The sequence below is a fragment of the Drosophila kikkawai genome, chromosome 2L, assembly GCF_030179895.1.
Source record: "Drosophila kikkawai strain 14028-0561.14 chromosome 2L, DkikHiC1v2, whole genome shotgun sequence".
NCBI classification, from domain to species: domain Eukaryota; kingdom Metazoa; phylum Arthropoda; class Insecta; order Diptera; family Drosophilidae; genus Drosophila; species Drosophila kikkawai.
In genome coordinates, this window is record NC_091728.1 from 20,277,013 (window position 1) to 20,294,349 (window position 17,337).

Here is a 17,337-nt window from a genome sequence, read left to right on the forward strand (position 1 = left end):
TAAAATATTAACATAATTATTTTTACAGACTTGGTTAACCGAGGTTAAAAGTAACAAATAAATGATTTATTTGATATTCAGTGTGGAACGGAGACATATTTATTGCGTCGTTCAATTTTAAATTCGACATATGCGTATACATATTTATGCTTACTTCTATTAACATGCATCTAACAATGATGTATGCTTATAATGGGTTAATATACTTCATAGTTTGGACTTGCTGATCGATGTAACGCCAACAGGACAACGAACATTTAAAGCTATATATTATATTGCATAGCCACGTTATACTAGTAGTCTGCTAAGCCTGCTAAACATTAAATGCATTCGAGTAATCATTGTTTATACAGTTTACATGTAAATACTTTTAACAATTCAGTTTCTAGTTAACTTTGAGATTCTTTTGATTTGTACAAATAACTCGTTCAATTGGAAAGAATGTATAGTTATTGTTTACAATATTGCTTGGCTAAGTGGAAGTTTTATGTCATCTAAGTTGGACTTGCTGCCTGCAGCTTCATGAGCTCCTGTACAATGCGAAACTCGTGACAGTCGGGGCACACCAGGCGACCGTTGGAACGATTCGTTCGCTGCACCTTCTCGTGACAGACAATGTGAACAAGCTTAAGATTTTTAAGTGAAAAAATTTCCAGGAAATACTCTAATACCGAGATGTCAACTACTCGTTTTTTGTGCAACAAGCAATTCCGCTGCGGCTGGCTTACAAGGTCCTCAACATTAGCCACCAGGGCAGGCAGAATTGTGCGGCAGAGTTCGATCTGATGATCCAGATTCCACACCTGAAACAATATCAGATTCTCGCGCGATGCATACGGATTTATGGTGTGCTGCATGGGGCAGCAATTGCCATTCTCCGAATAGGAACCCTGACAGTAGAAATCACCCAAGTCTGTGCACAGGGCCACCGACCACTCATCCAGTATGGAGTTCTCCTTGGTGTATTCCTTAATCACCTGACGCAGTCTCTTGCTGGGCAAAATGCTGCCCGCATCTGTCTCCTCTTCACCAAGCTGGAGCTGCTGGAGGAAGTCGTGCTTCTGCTTGCATCTCCTATCGAACATCATCGAGAAGTAGTCGCAGCCTATGAGAAGGTAACGAAACTGATCCAGCACCGAATTGATCACCTGTCGCGCCTTGGCATTTTGCCGGTACAAAGGATTGCGGGTTAGCTCCTCCTTGGCCTTGTAGTAGTAGCCGCGCACACGTGTCTGCGCCCGCATGGCCATGGCCTCTTCCTTCGAATGGAAGCGCTCTTCACCGCCCTCGAACCACTCCATATGCTCGGCCTTCAGGCTGAGGTGGGCCTTGGTGTTGTCGAGGACGCGGCGCTGCTTTTGGAGCTCGTAATCCGTGATCATGCGGCGGAATTTATCCGGATGCTTTTCGATAAACTCGTAGAAAATGTCGGCCACTTTGAGAAGTGGGGACTGCTGTCGCATCTTCTCAAACTCAAAGTCCGCATCTGGGAAGGAGCAGGCAGAGAATCAGTTAAGGATATTTAAGGATTTTATTTTGAGCATACCGGTTGTAATGACTGCATCCGGTCCAGCGGCTATGAACAGCGTCTGGGGTGGCAAGCTTTCCAAGTACTCGTCATCGGACACCTCAAAGCCATCGGACGCCAGATACAAGTGTAATTCGGATAGCTAAGGAAAGAGCAAGCGTATGAGGTGAACTACCCTTGACATGGCCCAATTAGACCAAGGGCATGGTGTTGGTTCTGGCTGTCTCGCCCAAATTCCTGGTTCAGTGGCCTTCAGAAAGCGTTTTGTTTTTGGCCGGTGCAAGGCCAGCGAAGCAACAAGTGTTCTGCCTACTCCTCAGTCAGGATGCGCAGGCATGCGCACTGGCCGCCAAGGCTGTTGGCATTGAAAGAGAGCCAAACAAACGCGGAAGCCACTGCCAGGGACGTGGCCTTGAAACTGCCAGGGCCAAGAACTTTCAGCACCAAACCAAGGGGGCATTTTTCAGACTCCGTTTTGCTGCAAACTCACCGGAAACTTGTTGTTCGCCTTGGCTAGGAGCATTCCCAGGGAATTGGCTCCGATGCCGTACTTTCTGGTTCGTTCGTTATCAGTGACCTTATAGCCACGCATAGGAGCAGCTGCTGAGTTTTCCTTGGATGTTGATGAGCCTTCGACGTCCTTGGGAGCTTGCAGTGGACAGTTGCTACTGCTCTTGTTGTTTTTGCTGCTGCGTGTTGTCGGTGCCATGATCGTTTCTCTAATGTAGTTGAGCATCGTGGAGCTGGCGCATAATAATTTTCGCGTTTGGAGTTGTATTGGAGCCTTGAAGCAAGTTTCCTTTTCCGCGGACAAAAGCCCAAATAAACTAAGTGCAGCAGTGTTGGCTAATGCCGTATCCACTTTGTGTCCTCACCAGTAGTGCTGACAGAACTTTATGGTGAAAAAAAGCTAAAAAAAAATGTTGCTATAAATATTTATAAATAAATTAAATTGCAAAAATAACTTCAGCTCTAAAACAATTTTGGATTTAGAATACAATATACATTTACAAAATATTAAAGAAAGATTATTGGTCAATAAATATAATTATTAGTTCAAAATTTGTAAATTTACCAATAATCAGCTATAAAATAGCCAAATCTTTAGGAACGTTTACCAACACTTACGCTGCATCAGAAAACAGCTGTTTTGGCCAATCGCCTTTTTTTTGTTAAGAGTTGTTGCGAAAAAACTACAACAAACGACTTTTAAGTGTACCATGTTCCGGGCTGCGAGCCTCGCGTAATAGCACGCCTCCGGAGCTACCGTCGTGCGATGAATCTGCGGCCCCGCTGCCGCAAGTGGCTGCCACTGGCCACCCAGCAGCTCCGACTACGGAACCTGGCGCGAATTCAGGGATTCAACATTGTGTCCGGGTCACTGGAGTCAGGGGAGCAGGAGCAGGTTGAGTCGGACGTACTCCTCTACTATACGCTGCACACGGACAGGGCCAGTGAGGCGTTCTACACTAGCGAAAAGCTGCCCCAGCGCCACCAGCAGCAAAAGTGGGCGGAGATCTGTACGGATGACGAGGCCTGGCGTAAATCCAATGCGCAGTGTGTGTGCATAAGGGTGTGGAAGCACCGACCGGCGGAGGGGAGAGACGTCCAACCAACTGAGACTGACAATAGGACTGGAGAGCTGAGCGGGTAGGGAAAATGTCGCTCTACCTGAACGTTCCTTAAGTCATTTCCATTTTCCAGAAGGTCCGCCCAACAGCAAACTCCCAGCAAGTTGCCACGCCCGCCCGAGCTGCTGTTCACCTGGGGCGTCTACTTCTCCGGCCTTATACCCCTGTCGCCACTAACCCTGGCCCAGTGTGGTAGCAACTGCTTGGTTTTCCAGTTAAACGGCGAGCAGTTCGCATCCCCGTCGATGATCACCGAGCAGGGCCTACAGGCGCAGCTGCATTTGCATTATCAAAAGTACGCGGCAGAAGAGGAGCGGGAGGAGCCCCGCGATCAGGGAATCAATTCGCCGGCTGCCAGCCGCAGTTCCAGTCCCGTGCTGCGGATGAGCACTATGCGGTATGCCCAACTAAAGTGCCAGCAGCACGAGATCAGGCGAAGCTGCAACCTGGACAAGCTGTTGCTGCTGCAACGTTTGCAGCGGCTGCAGCAGCAGAAGCTGAAGCAAATGACCGAGATCAGAAAGGAGATCTGTCGCCTCAGCGTTCAGTGCGTGACCAAGAACGAGCTGCGCCTCAAGCCGCGCACTACTTCATTATCTGGCGACCACGCTGCCCACCATCATCACCATTCCATGGGACGTGCCCTGAGTGTGCTGCTTGCCGAGCAGCAGCAGATCTCGCCCCTCACGCTGTACAACGCCCAGCAGCTGACCAAACAGATAGAGCGGCTTAGCAGCCAGCAGCGATTGCTGCAGACCGAGCGGGAGACCTTTCGTCAGCGCAACGAACGGCTACGCCAGCGTTTGGCTGCCTTGCGCGAGCAACGGGAAGAACTGCAGCAGCAGTTGCATAGCCGGCGAGTTCGGCTGGAGCAGGAGTGCCTGGAGCTACGCACCATGGCCCCTCAGCACTTGGCACAGCGAGATCAGCGACGTCAAATAGTGCGACAGGTGAGACATTCCCAACTAAAGGTGGTTGTCTGAAATAAATCGAATTCTGTTGCAGGTGGAGCGCCGCATGTCAACGCTGGTGCTGGAGCTGCAGGAGATCTACAACATTCAGAATGTGGGCGGACAGCAGCTTAGCATCTGCGGCATTGCCTTTCCTCACATGGAGCAGTATACGAGCGAGTCGCGTCAGGCAGCGAACGCCCAGTTGATGGAGAATGTCTCGCCGCTGGCGGTGAGTGCGGCCTTGGGCTACATAGCGCATATGGTGCAAATGCTGGCCATCATCATGGACCGGCCGTTGCGAAACCGCATTGTCTATGAACCATCGAGGGCACGTATTGTCGACGATATCAAAGAGTTGACCTATACTACCAGGGAGTACGTTTAGCATAATCCAATGGTTTTTACTTTCTTTTTTTCACATTTATTTATTTATTTTCCATTGCAGATTTCCCCTATACACCCGATCTATACTTCCGTCACAGCAGACAAAGTATGCCATTTACCTGCTGCGCCAGAATGTCTCCCAGCTGTGCTTTGACATCACCGGTCATTGCGACCTACGGAACACCTTTGGCAATCTGCTGGAGCTATTTAACACCCTACGTTACATCGAACGAACGCAGCGGGACGACACCGATCAACGAGATGGAGGCGGTGGCGGTGGAGGAGCTCGGCTGACAAATGGTTTGACGGCCCCGCCTCACTTGTCGCAGTCGCACTCTTCGGTAGACATGAATCATGTGCCGCTGCCGACCAGCGCCAATTCGGCCAAAGATGCACTACTTCAACAACTACTGCCTCCGGGCGTCAGTCAGGCCTTGGCCATTGAGGGATATGCGTCAACGCAGCGGTAGGTTAACCTTTTGTAGAAGATTCTAAATTAAATTATGTATTATTGATTTCCCCACTTTACGCAGCATTTGCCGTTCGGTGGGCTCCTATTCTGATGGCGAAGATGATTATCGGCCCCGCCTGGAGCACAACTATTCCAACTCGGACTCCAACATAGCCCTTCAGTCGGAGCGAAGCTGAAGAGCGATATATTCAGCAATATAATTCAGGCGTTTTATTCAAGTATATAAACAGGAAACGCAGCAATCTGCAGTTGTTGTAGTTTTTGAAATGTATTAGTTGAAGAAAAATTTGTGTGTACTTTTAAATTAATCAAAGTTCGATGGCAATGCACAGTTGGTATAATTGCTTTCAACAAAACGGAATGCGATTATTAATGTGTATATTATTTTTAGTTGTTTAAGAGATCTCTCTGTAAATTCCCTTTTATTATTGTTTGTTTGCTAATATAAGCTACGAATAAACATTTTATATACACCAAGTTATTTAATTTTGGTTAATTTTAACTAAAATAAGAAATAGAGGGTAAGTTATTTCAAATTAATCTTTGCCGCCAGCTAGTGTTGTAAAGTGTGAGCAAGAGAAGTTTAACAGAGAGCTGTTAACTGATTTTGCTAAAAAAAAACCAGGGCTGCCAAACTTTTTGTTTACGCGCAACCGCCAGATCTAGCGGGGAAATAGCTAAACGGGCAACGCTGCTGGCTGCTCAGCTGTCCGGTTATTCGAACATTTTTTAAGACTTTCGCTATTAATAAATAAATAACGGCCTCGGAGCTGCAAAATTAAGAGGAAAGTGTGGCGAAAAAGTGTGCAATAGTTGGCTCTCGAGATTGGCCCATATCGACCAGCGAATGAAATGAGAACCTCGGTGTGTACGTGTGTATTGGCAGATGCGCGAGTGTGAGTGCCAAAGGCCCGGGACTCTTGGCCCCGTATTTATTAGTCTTTATTTCTGTCAATTAAAACACCGATCGCACAGTGAGCTTATGATGACGAATTGTGGCCGACAACTGTTTCGACCGATAAGCGGTGTTAGATCGTCGGAATTCCGCCTCGGGGAATGCCTGTGATTTACGTTTGCCTCCCATGTTTACCGCGCAAACAAAAAAAAACTCAGGTGCGATAAGAGAAGCACCAGCAGACTTTCCCGAATTTCACACCCGTCCGCATATCTTAGTTTGCTCAACGAAAACGTGGCACTAAAGTTAAGTCAAAGAGTGCAAAGTTTACCCATTATCACTCACCTGGACGGTAAAGACTGAAACTGCATTTAGAGTGGGGCAAGTTCACGTTCCGATAAGTTCAACAAATTGAGGCAGGCGCCAAAAACTAACACCTGCCCAGCTCTCTTGGCCTAAGCTGCCCACGCACAGGCTCTCTTAGCTCCCTCTCTCTTAAAATGGCCGACAACAACAATGTACCGCTGCGCGACTTCGACGAAGAGAGCGAAACGGACTCTGAGACGGAATTGCTCATACGCAGAGACGTCCCAAGCGGCAGCGGCAGCAACAACAACCTGGGCAGAGCCAAACGCCGCAAAAGCTCAATGGGCTATAGTGGCGTTGACGCCGACGTAGGCGCTGGCAGCTCTGCCGCCGGCAGCTTTCTGGGCAATCTCTTTGGCCATAGTCTCGGCTCTGCCGCCGGCCAGATACGTTATAGAAATGAGCGGAGTCGCGAGCGCGCCAAAAACTCAAACAGCAGTCACAGCAGCAGCAGCGTTTCGAAACTGGCGCAATTAACGCACACGTCATCGGGGGCGGGCAGTGGGAGTGGCAGCGGGGCCGGTGTCGGCATCGGCGGAACAACAACGGGAGATAGTGCAGCGACGTCAGGAGCAGTACCCGGCGATCTTACCAATGGCGGAGCACACGGAGCCGTCGTTGATCCGGAGAACGGCTCATCCACAGTCTTCTACCAGCACAATCGGCGGAAGAGCAAAAGCCGGAGCATTGGCAACATCTGCAAGGTCTGTCTGTGCAGGTGAGTTTCCACGTTCCCGTTCGTCAACGCTGCGTATGCGCAATATTTTCATTTCGCTGTTGCAATTGTGGCGGGGAGTTAAACGACCGTAAATAGACAGAAAGAAAACAAACGTGTATATAAACTTGTATGCATTCACAGTCAGCAAAAAACAAGGAATATATTTTGCATTTTCTTAAAAGTATTTTAGGTAGCATATTAAATATATCTTGTTTTTGAACTACTATTATTAATTAAAGTTATAGAATCAAATTAAACTTTTTAGTATGGAAAGCTTAAACAAAATAAATGCTTTAAATTTTATAAATAAATAAATCGAATTTATATATAAAGAATTTATATATTTTTATACTCAAAAGAAGAAATAATTGTGACTCAATTCAAAGAAAATAAACACAGGGAAGGATTGTTTTAAGATTACAATAAATAGCAAAATTACTTGGAAATAAATTCTGATTAAATGTGACTCGTGGAAGCATTTCTTTCCGAGTACTAAATTCGTAAGAATTGGCTTTTAAAAAAAAAATTCCAAAACTGTAAAATTATAATAATCACACTTTTGCTGGAAGTTTTAAATTTACTACCGTCCTCTAGAAGTTCTTGAATAAATGAAATACGTTATTTAATTCAAATTCTGTGTAATTCAAGGGACTACATTGAAACATTTTATGAGTTCTTCTAAAAATAGTTCTTAAATATTGCCGAGAGGCCAAGAAAACCACAAATGTGCTGACCTTCCAGCTAGACACCTTGTTATCAGTTTCACAATGCAGGCATTTAACATAGCCAAATAACCATAACTTTTTAAATCGCGCAAAGACAGCATTCAAATATAACCAAAGCCAGCCATTTTAGAATATTTTATAATATACATTTTATATTTGAACTTTTCGAATGTAGACTATGTAGCAATAGGTATATGAATTCACATCGAACAAGTTGTTGGGTTCTGCCACTCGCCTTTTGTTTATTATTTCTCGGTCTGAGAATAATCATTTTGCGCGGCATTTTTGGAGAGATTTCAACCAAATTTATTTCTCAGCATTTTAGTGTTTCAGTTGTTTTGCAGTTTTTCGAAACACATTTCCATGAAAATAGTTGTGCCTAGTCCGGGTGTTTTGAAACGCGAGTGGAGACACATGTGCCTCTCATGACATACACATATATTTATATATATATTATTCTTATATACCTACAATGCAAGCGTCTTTATATATGTATAAAGCGATTTCGAGATATATTTTTAATTTACCTAATTAGAGAGGGAAACGCGAGAGAACTTTTGAGAAAGGCCACACATGTGAACAAACAAGAACATACGACTGTAAGTGGATTGGAGAAGGTAAATTGAAAACATTTCGGTTTCTGCGACGAACTGCAAATCGATAAACGTGACGAAGGGGCCACCAGACACGTTCCAGGGGAGAGAAATTTCAAGAAATAGAAATAATAACCAAAACAAAGCTATAAATAGTGGCCCAAGACACAACCGAGTCGGGTGACAAAGCGCTAAAGTAAACGGAAAACTTTTCGCCACATTTCATACACAAACACACACACACGTGGAGTGTTTTGTAGGACTCTAATTGTTGCTAACTTTCCCCCAAAATGACCCCTCCTCCCACGGTTGCCAAGGTATTTTTAATCAATTTTCGTGCGATTTAGAGCCCGAGTTGCGGGCGACCAATAAACAAACAGTGAAGACACCAAATAATGCCAAAAAAAAAAAAAAAAACAAATTCCAAAAAACAAAACCAGTTTCAGGCTGCTTCTCAGCTGGTTTAGATACAGATAGTGGTTTTCAAGGTTTCTAAAAAATTCAAACGGGTTGCACAGAAGTGGTTTAAGGGTTTTTGTCGGTGGTCAGTCGCTGCTTTTTGTATTTGTGTCGAAAATTTTACATTTCGCTACTGCCTACTTGCTGCAATAAGGGAAATGTTAAGCTAAGAAAAGTAACAATCCATCGATTTATTTGCTCAAATAAACCATTTAAAATATAAACCCATACTCATCCCGTAATTTGTTATTTATTTTTTATTTATTTCTTATTTATTTGTTACCTAATACTTTCTTTAGTGCTTGTTTCGCTTTACGCAAGGCCTCTTTATCGCCTACTGCCCTCAAGAGACTAGCTTTTTTCTCGAGTTTCCCAACAAAGGTTTTAAATTTTTTGAAGGTTTTGTTACCCTTAAGCCTTCCTGTAAATTGTTTCGGGTTTTTCGCTTCATTATCGGGGCTCCACTCCGATTTCCGTTTCTGTTATATGAGGCACAAAGATTTCGACAGCCCGATTAGAATTGCAAAGTGAGGCGCCATGCGGCACATTGTGGTGCTGTGATTTTTGCGGCTGTTGCTGCCAGGGCTCAGTGTTGTGGAACCAACTGAGCATTTAGACTTTCCTATTCCACCTCCAAAAACATTGTGGGTTAGAGTATGGGCCTTGGCTTAAACACAAAACTTAAATATTTGGTTATTTCGCAAGGTTTTATATAAGCTTAAAATGTCTACAATCAAGGAACTTGACAGATCACTTAAATGTAATCATTAATCCGTTTCAAAGCTTATTTAAAAATGTATTTAGTTTATTTAATGTTAATATTTATGGACTACCATAATTCAAAGCCAAATCAACATAAATTGGAATACACTTTTTGGGTCATGTATACCGTATTGTGACCCAAAAAGTGATAACAATAAGGTTAAGCTAGATAGGAATGATAAATAAATGTTTATATGTATGGGAGAAAATGCAAAACTAAATGACTATTACACAATTGCATCCTCTGTACCCCATTAACATAAAACAATTTAATATTTTACGAATTATTAAGAATCCAAGATTACCTAAATCAATATACCAAAAAGCTTGCCTTGCTTCAAATTTCGTAAGACAAGTTTAGGGATCTTAGTGTTATAAGCCTTAAGGAAGTGAAATGATACTCAAATCAGCTTATAGTATATAGTTATAATGCCCATGTCAATTGGCCACTGGCGGCAGACTTTTCCCAAGCATTTTTCACTTCGCCGCATGCAAATTGGACCGCGCCACGTCGCCGAGAGTTCTCTCCTCTGTGCGCTACAAGCTGTCAATGGCAACGCCTAATGCTATTATTTTCTAGTCGCCGTTAGCTGGTTATCTAGTTGTTATTGTTGCGCCTATAAGCGAATTCAAATGGCTGGGAAAAGCAAAAGCGACCAGGTGGGGAGAGCTGTGGAAGCGGACGACAACGATTGACGCCCGCAACTTGGCCTGGCTTTGTTTTCCCACCCACCGGCAATGTGGGTTAATAACCAAAAGCCAGAAGGTAGCTTCAGCCACTATCGGCTCTCTTTCTATTCCCGGTTACCCTCAAAAGGGTATATTGTGGGTATTGGTGTATGTATCCATGAAACTGGTTTATATATATTTATTTAGTAACAATATCATGTGTGTTTTAGTTTGGTTTTAATACATAAATTTATTAAAATGGGGAAGTGACCTTCCTTTGGTTTCACGCTTAAATAACTTGCAGTTTGCTAAGGTGTCCCAAAAATGAGTTCAATAAATTTAATTAAATTTTGTTTCAATAAAAATATTCATAAAGTAATTAACTATTTTAGCTCACTATACAAAAAATGCATTTGTTTGTTTTTAATAAGGGTTGACGTTAGCAGAGATTTATATTGAGTTATGTAATTAATTATGTTATGTAAGAAACTGCCTTCCTGGGTATCAAGACTTGCTGAATCTAACTATCCATCTCGTTTTGTTAAACTTTAAAATTTCTAGAGAGGGAATACATAATACTAATACAGTCATAGTTGCAAACGATTTGTTTACTTCTCCTAGAAAAAAATTGTGCAACTCGACAAATTTGTATGACGATTGGCAGCTGTTTTGCAACGATATTTAATGGGAAATGCGGAAAACGATTTCGGTTTGAGCAATACAATGAAATCAAATCTGCTGAGGTCTACGAAACACTTAGAAGTTTCCATTTAATTACTCAGAACGAAACGAATTGCGGCAATTATATTTTACGGTGCCTGCAAACTGTCAGCGAACGAACGCACTTGAATCCACAGTGGAGGCGGCTTTAGCTGAATCACACCTCCATTCGGAAAAGGGAAATATATGCACATAAAATCACATTTAGGGCAGTTTAACTAGCGGGCCCCCTTTGTAATTATAGATTAAGGAGAAACGTGAAGGCTTTAGCAGGTTAAAGCACTGACAATTATTCATACTCGGCTTTTAGTCACTTGAAAGTGCAATTTGAGTCACAAAAGGGATCGAATTCTTGCTCTCTTGGCCCTTTTGCCTCCGCTGCAACGGGAATTTCGTTTGGCCAAGTCGTTGAACTTTCGCTTTAGCATTTTTTGGGCAACTTTTTCTTATGAGATCATGACACGAAATCGTCTCGCGAGCGAATGTGAGTGTTATATTGACAAAACTTGAAGGCACGCTCTAGTCTATTCACACACGCCCAGCGTAGAATGGCCATAAAGCAGCGTTGGAATGGAAACAGAGAACAAAAAACAAGTTTACTGGCAGGTAAACAAATAAGAGGGGCAGTAGAGGGTGATGATGATGAGATGGCCGCGCACATTTCGCTGATCTAAGCAGCTGAAGCGTAGACACTCGGCAAGAGCTTATTTAATTAACGCCAGTGTGCTAACGAAAGCGTCGAAGAGAAGCTGCTCTGCTAAAAGTCGACGGGCCATAAATTATTTCAATTTAAAAAAAGCGCGCTCAGCGCAGAGCTGCCACCTGTTGAAAAGCCAAAATATGGCAGCTCTAGTTGTCGTTTGTAACTATAGTCGTCTCTTTCCCCCCTATTGATTTCTCTTTTACAAACACAACGACGACGCAGTTTTCATACGGAATTTTTCATTCTTGTTTTGTGCAAAAGAATTCGCCTAATTAATTATTACAATTATTATTTCGGAGTGCTTGTTCAGTGACTGTGCCCTGTGCGTATGCCATGAGCAGGGGCAGTTGTGATTATGTGACAGTCGCAGAGCGAAAAAAAGGCATCGTAACTGACGCTGCAGCTGCCAAGCACAAAGGCAGGCTGTATTAGACTCGAACATTAAATTAGCGGAGAAAAACGAATAGAAAATCTCGGCCAGTCAACAACATGGATGATGCCACCTCCCAGAACTCGGCTGCAACGCCCATGACGCGCGAGAACATCCCGCTGCTGAATCGCCAGCGCAGCCGATGGTATCTTTTCAGGTGTGTGAATCATCGCTGTAGCGAAATTCCCCCTTTAACTCGACCAGTTCCAGTTGCGATTTTCACTCGCTGCCTTATCAGCACCCATTACGGTGAATGCAGCTACACCGCTTCCTCGCATCTGGCTGTTCCCCTCACACTCCCACATACCCTCAGACTCCCACTCCACCCCCCGCCAACACACTCTCAGACAGATGACCATGCATACACATTCCCTTGTTGTTGTTGTTGTCGTCTGGGTTTTCACTTTTGTTTATTTTTCGAGTTTTTATTATCGATTTTCCTTTACCGTCAAGGTCGCCACTTCCTTTGCATAAGTATATGAACACCCGTTATATCGGCAATGTGTTTGAAATTTTAATTTAATTGACTTTAGAAAAGCCTTTGCCACTGGAGTGCTCGATAAAACCGAGCCAAATACGGGGAGTTTGCTTCGGAGAGGGAATCTTAAAAGGAAAGGGCACGTAAATTAGGTTACTATTTGTGCGAGTTTGTTTAAATATGGAAAAGAATAGGTTTACTTAACTGATTTTAATACCCTTGCAGGGTGTTATAATTTTAGTAAAAAGCTTGCAAAGCACTGAAGAATCCATTTCCGAATTCAATTTGATGGATTTTTGGCTTAGTTATGGTAGATTTTTGATTCCATGCCTTGATCCTAAGGCAAACTCAAAGGACATACAACTTTCAGCATCCCGAAATTAATTTCCTTTCTTGTTATTGTTGTACAATGCCAAGAACAGATGTCTGGCCTATAACAATCAGTAATCTTAATATAAAACTGGACTTAGACTAAGCTGGGGTTTACTATCAGCAACTGTTTGCTCTATCATGATATGCACTATGACCCATTCTAACGGCAAGTACATACAAAATACGCAGAATTCTTCACTTAGTCGAATCTTTTGACACTTTTGTGTATAAAAATATTGACAAAATTCTAGGTGTAACAATACAATTCAGTTTGAATATTAAGATCCAATATATTGGAGAGTGAAGTTCTTTGCTTCTGCTCCTTCCATGTTATACGATTGCGAAATAAAGAGGGCTTTATGGGTTACCGGGAAGAGCCGCCGACCCAAGGATGTTCTTGGCCAACACTCTAACGGAGAGTAGCGTGATACTGATTCTTGTGTGTCTTTACAGTTGCTGGCGCAAATGGTTCCGACCCCGCGAGCTGCGTGCCCGCACCGTTAACCTTGGCCGCGTCAACACGGAGAAGTTTCCCCCAAATGAGATCCGCAATCAGAAGTACAACTTTATCACCTTCCTGCCGCTGGTGCTGTTCGAGCAGTTCCGCTTTTTCCTCAACCTGTATTTCCTGCTGATGGCGCTCTCGCAGTTCATACCGGACATTCGGATCGGGTATCCCTACACCTATTGGGGCCCGCTAGGCTTTGTCCTGATGGTCACCATTTGCCGAGAGGCGGTCGACGATCTGCGACGGCATCAGCGGGACCACGAGGTGAACTCCCAGAAGTACAAGCGCCTGTCGGCCACCAACGCTGGCGGGTATGAGATGGTGCCCAGCTCCAAGCTTAAGGTCGGTGACGTTATCATTGTGGAGAAGAACGAGCGTGTGCCGGCGGACTTGATTCTGCTGCGGACCAGCGATCGCAGCGGCTCTGTCTTTGTGCGAACAGATCAACTGGATGGAGAGACGGACTGGAAGCCCAGGCTGGCCGTTCCCTACACCCAGAAGCTGAGTCGCGACTCGGAGCTGCACAGCATCGACGCCAGCTTCTATGTGGAGAAGCCGCAGAACGACATCCACAGCTTCATTGCCACCTTTTGCATGACGGACGGCAGCGAGGACACCGGTTTAAGTGTGGAGAACACGCTGTGGGCCAATACAGTGGTGGCGGCGGGCACAGCAACGGGCATCGTTATCTACACCGGCTGCGAGACGCGCAGCGTGATGAATAACTCACAGCCCAGATCTAAGGTCGGCCTGCTTGATATGGAGATCAATGGATTGACCAAGGTAAGGGACTGCAAATAAAAGAAGCAAATATTTTAAACTAGCATTTTCTACGTAAACAGGTTCTGTTTTGTGCCGTGCTGGGTCTGTCGCTGGTCATGATGATGCTGAAGGGATTCGGTGGCCCCTGGTACCGTTACATGTTCCGCTTCGTGCTCCTCTTCTCCTACATTATTCCCATCAGTCTGCGCGTGAACTTGGACATGGGCAAGGCCTTCTACTCGTGGCAAATGCAGAATGATTCAAATATCCAGGGAACGGTGGTGAGGTCGACGACCATACCCGAGGAGCTTGGTCGGATATCATATGTGCTGACGGATAAGACGGGCACTTTGACACAAAACGAGATGGTCTTCAAGAAGATCCATCTGGGTATCGTGTCCCATGACGCGGACACCTTCCATCACATTGGCCAGATGATACAGAAGCTGTCGGGCAACATTCTGCAACAGCAGCAGCAGCAGGGCAGCGTCTCCAGCTCGAGCAGCGGCGGTGAGTCCAACAACAAGCCCCCCATCATGTTCGCCGGCAATAGGATGCGTCGACCCGAGGGCTGGCGAGAGTGGGAGGCTGTGCGAGCCCTGGCCCTGTGTCACAATGTTACCCCGGTGAGCGATGACGAGGACAATCGATCCGTGTCCACGGCCTCAACGGTCACCGGCGGCAACAACTCACCCACCAAATCTGTGATAAACATCGAGGCTCCTGGCAGCACCGACACGGAGCATCAGTATCAGGCTGCATCACCGGACGAGATAGCTCTGGTCAAGTGGACGGAGCAGGTGGGCCTGACCCTGATTGCCAGGGATCTCAACACAATGACGCTCCAGGTTAAGACCCCCAACGACGACAGTGAGTACAAGCCACTACAGGAGATGCCTGTAGACCCTGAAACTCTTTTCAATACTTCACTTTCAGATGACATTCTGCTGCACTATCAGATCCTGCAGCTCTTCCCCTTCACCAGCGAGAGCAAGCGGATGGGCATCATTGTGCGCGAGAGCAAGACAGGCCAGATAACGTTCTACCTGAAGGGTGCCGACGTGGTCATGTCCAGCATCGTGCAGTACAATGACTGGCTGAGCGAGGAGTCTGGCAATATGGCGCGAGAGGGCCTTCGTACTCTGGTCGTGGCCAAGAAGGTGCTCACCGAGGAACAGTATTCGGACTTTGAGATGCGCTATAATGCCGCCCGGCTTAGCATTACGGATCGCGTTGCCAAGGTAGCGGCCGTAACAGAGTCGCTCGAGCGTGAGCTGGAACTGCTCTGCCTGACGGGCGTGGAAGATCGTCTGCAGGAGAATGTGCGCCCCACGCTGGAGCTTCTGCGCAATGCCGGCGTACGAGTTTGGATGTTAACCGGCGACAAGCTGGAGACGGCTTGCTGTATCGCCAAATCGTCTCAGTTGATTGGCCGGAACCAGGGGCTGCACGTCCTACGCTCCGTCAAGACGCGAACGGATGCCCATCAGGAGCTCAACAGCTTCCGGCGAAAGCAGGGCCATGCTCTGGTCATATCGGGCGAGTCGCTCGAGGTCTGCTTGCAGTATTACAGGCCAGAGTTCCTGGAACTGGCCACGGCCTCGCCGGCCGTGGTATGTTGCCGCTGCTCGCCCACCCAGAAGGCGCAGGTGGTGGCCCTTATCCAGAAGCATACGGGCAAGCGAACTTGCGCCGTTGGCGATGGCGGCAACGATGTCAGCATGATCCAGCAGGCGGACGCTGGCGTCGGAATCGAGGGACGAGAGGGCCGGCAGGCATCGCTGGCCGGTGACTTTAGCATTCCGCAATTCTCGCATATCGCCAAGCTGCTACTCATTCATGGCCGGCGGAGCTATAAGCGGTCGGCGGCGCTCTCCCAATTCGTCATTCATCGTGGCCTGATTATTACAACCCTGCAGGCGGTGTTCTCGGCGGTTTTCTACCTCAGTTCGGTGGCCTTGTACCAGGGCTTCCTGATGGTCGGATACTCGACGCTGTACACCATGTTCCCTGTGTTCTCATTGGTGCTGGACCAGGACATTACCTCCGAGACTGCGGTTACATATCCGGAGCTGTACAAGGACCTTTCCAAGGGACGCAGTCTCAGCTACAAGACCTTCTTCATTTGGGTATTGATCAGTATATATCAAGGCGGTGTCATTATGTACGGAGCCCTCATACTCTTTGTGGACGAGTTCATCCACATTGTGGCCATCAGTTTCTCGGCTTTGATTATGACTGAGCTCATCATGGTGGCCCTCACCGTGCGTACTTGGCATAGGTAAGAGCTTTTAATATAACTATTTATATTTAAACTAAATTAATAAACCTTTGCAGGCTAATGGTGCTAGCGGAGCTGTTCAGCTTGGCCCTATATCTCATTTCATTGGCCGTGTTACACGAGTATTTCGGTAAGTTCAGCTTGAAACGGATAATAATAACTCAACAATAACTTTTCATTCTCTTCTCTTGCAGACTGGGAGTTTATCTGGTCGTACGACTTTCTGTGGAAGGTCTCCCTCATCACACTGGTCTCCTGCTTACCTTTGTATATAATCAAGTTCTTGCGTAAAAAATGTTCACCGCCCTCTTATCTGAAGCTCTCTTAGACGGAGACTCCCATATTGATTCTTTCTAACTATTATTTTCTTGATTTAAACTTGATTTATTATTTAGCACTTTCTGCATTTCTTTTTCTCACTGTGTCGTTTCGTTTTTTGCCAAAACCCGCACCGCACCTATCCCTAAATATACGTGATATCAGGTTAAACCCTTCCCCCTCCTCGACACTACACTTTCTCTTGATGCTTTTTGTTTAGTTTGTATTAGTTACACGAAACGTAAGAGACAAAGTGATTCGATGATCGTAAATAAAATTCAAATAAAATAAAACGATTATATAGAACTTCAGCTTTTTGTATTTGATTAATATTTAAGTCGCAGAAACCAAATTATGTTACTAATTATTTAATTAATAAAATTGTAGGTATGTGTGACCATGAAACATAAATCAATTTCGATGGAATAAAAAGATATGTAAAACGACAAATAGATTTTGTATTAAGGTTTAGAAGTCGCATTTGAGTGTGCAATAATTACTTGTAATTAAATAATATATATATATACAAAATATAAATTAATAATGTCAAAGGAATTTGTTTTTTCTTGGGCTTTAAACAAAATGTATTTAATGGGACTCATTCTGAAAT

General features: G+C 45.1%; 3 protein-coding genes across 5 annotated transcripts; 2 read left to right on the plus strand and 1 right to left on the minus strand.

Annotated features, from left to right (window-relative positions):
* Positions 1-49: 49 nt before the first annotated feature.
* On the minus strand, positions 50-2,407 carry Drep4 (DNA fragmentation factor-related protein 4). Its single transcript, XM_017163776.3, has 3 exons — positions 2,019-2,407; positions 1,547-1,670; positions 50-1,486 (listed from the first exon to the last, which is right to left on the minus strand). Exons 1-3 carry the CDS (start codon positions 2,262-2,264, stop codon positions 495-497), a joined length of 1,362 nt encoding a protein of 453 aa, XP_017019265.1. The 5' UTR covers positions 2,265-2,407; the 3' UTR covers positions 50-494.
* A 246-nt stretch (positions 2,408-2,653) lies between these two features.
* Uvrag (UV-resistance associated gene) lies at positions 2,654-5,435 on the plus strand. Of its 2 annotated transcripts, none has more exons than XM_017163833.2 (5): positions 2,654-3,178; positions 3,236-4,109; positions 4,165-4,487; positions 4,558-4,962; positions 5,030-5,435. In XM_017163833.2, exons 1-5 carry the CDS (start codon positions 2,805-2,807, stop codon positions 5,142-5,144), a joined length of 2,091 nt encoding a protein of 696 aa, XP_017019322.1. In that variant the 5' UTR covers positions 2,654-2,804; the 3' UTR covers positions 5,145-5,435. The 2 variants fall into 2 exon arrangements, with proteins under 2 accessions (XP_017019322.1, XP_017019321.1); XM_017163832.2 differs by having other exon boundaries at positions 2,655-3,178; positions 3,233-4,109.
* Positions 5,436-5,703: 268 nt separating this feature from the next.
* On the plus strand, positions 5,704-17,278 carry LOC108072569 (probable phospholipid-transporting ATPase IIB). Of its 2 annotated transcripts, none has more exons than XM_017163762.2 (6): positions 5,704-6,947; positions 13,312-14,149; positions 14,209-14,998; positions 15,065-16,409; positions 16,466-16,539; positions 16,604-17,278. In XM_017163762.2, exons 1-6 carry the CDS (start codon positions 6,364-6,366, stop codon positions 16,735-16,737), a joined length of 3,765 nt encoding a protein of 1,254 aa, XP_017019251.1. In that variant the 5' UTR covers positions 5,704-6,363; the 3' UTR covers positions 16,738-17,278. The 2 variants fall into 2 exon arrangements, with proteins under 2 accessions (XP_017019251.1, XP_017019252.1); XM_017163763.3 differs by lacking the exon at positions 5,704-6,947 and adding an exon at positions 11,779-12,165.
* The last annotated feature ends 59 nt before the right edge of the window (positions 17,279-17,337 follow it).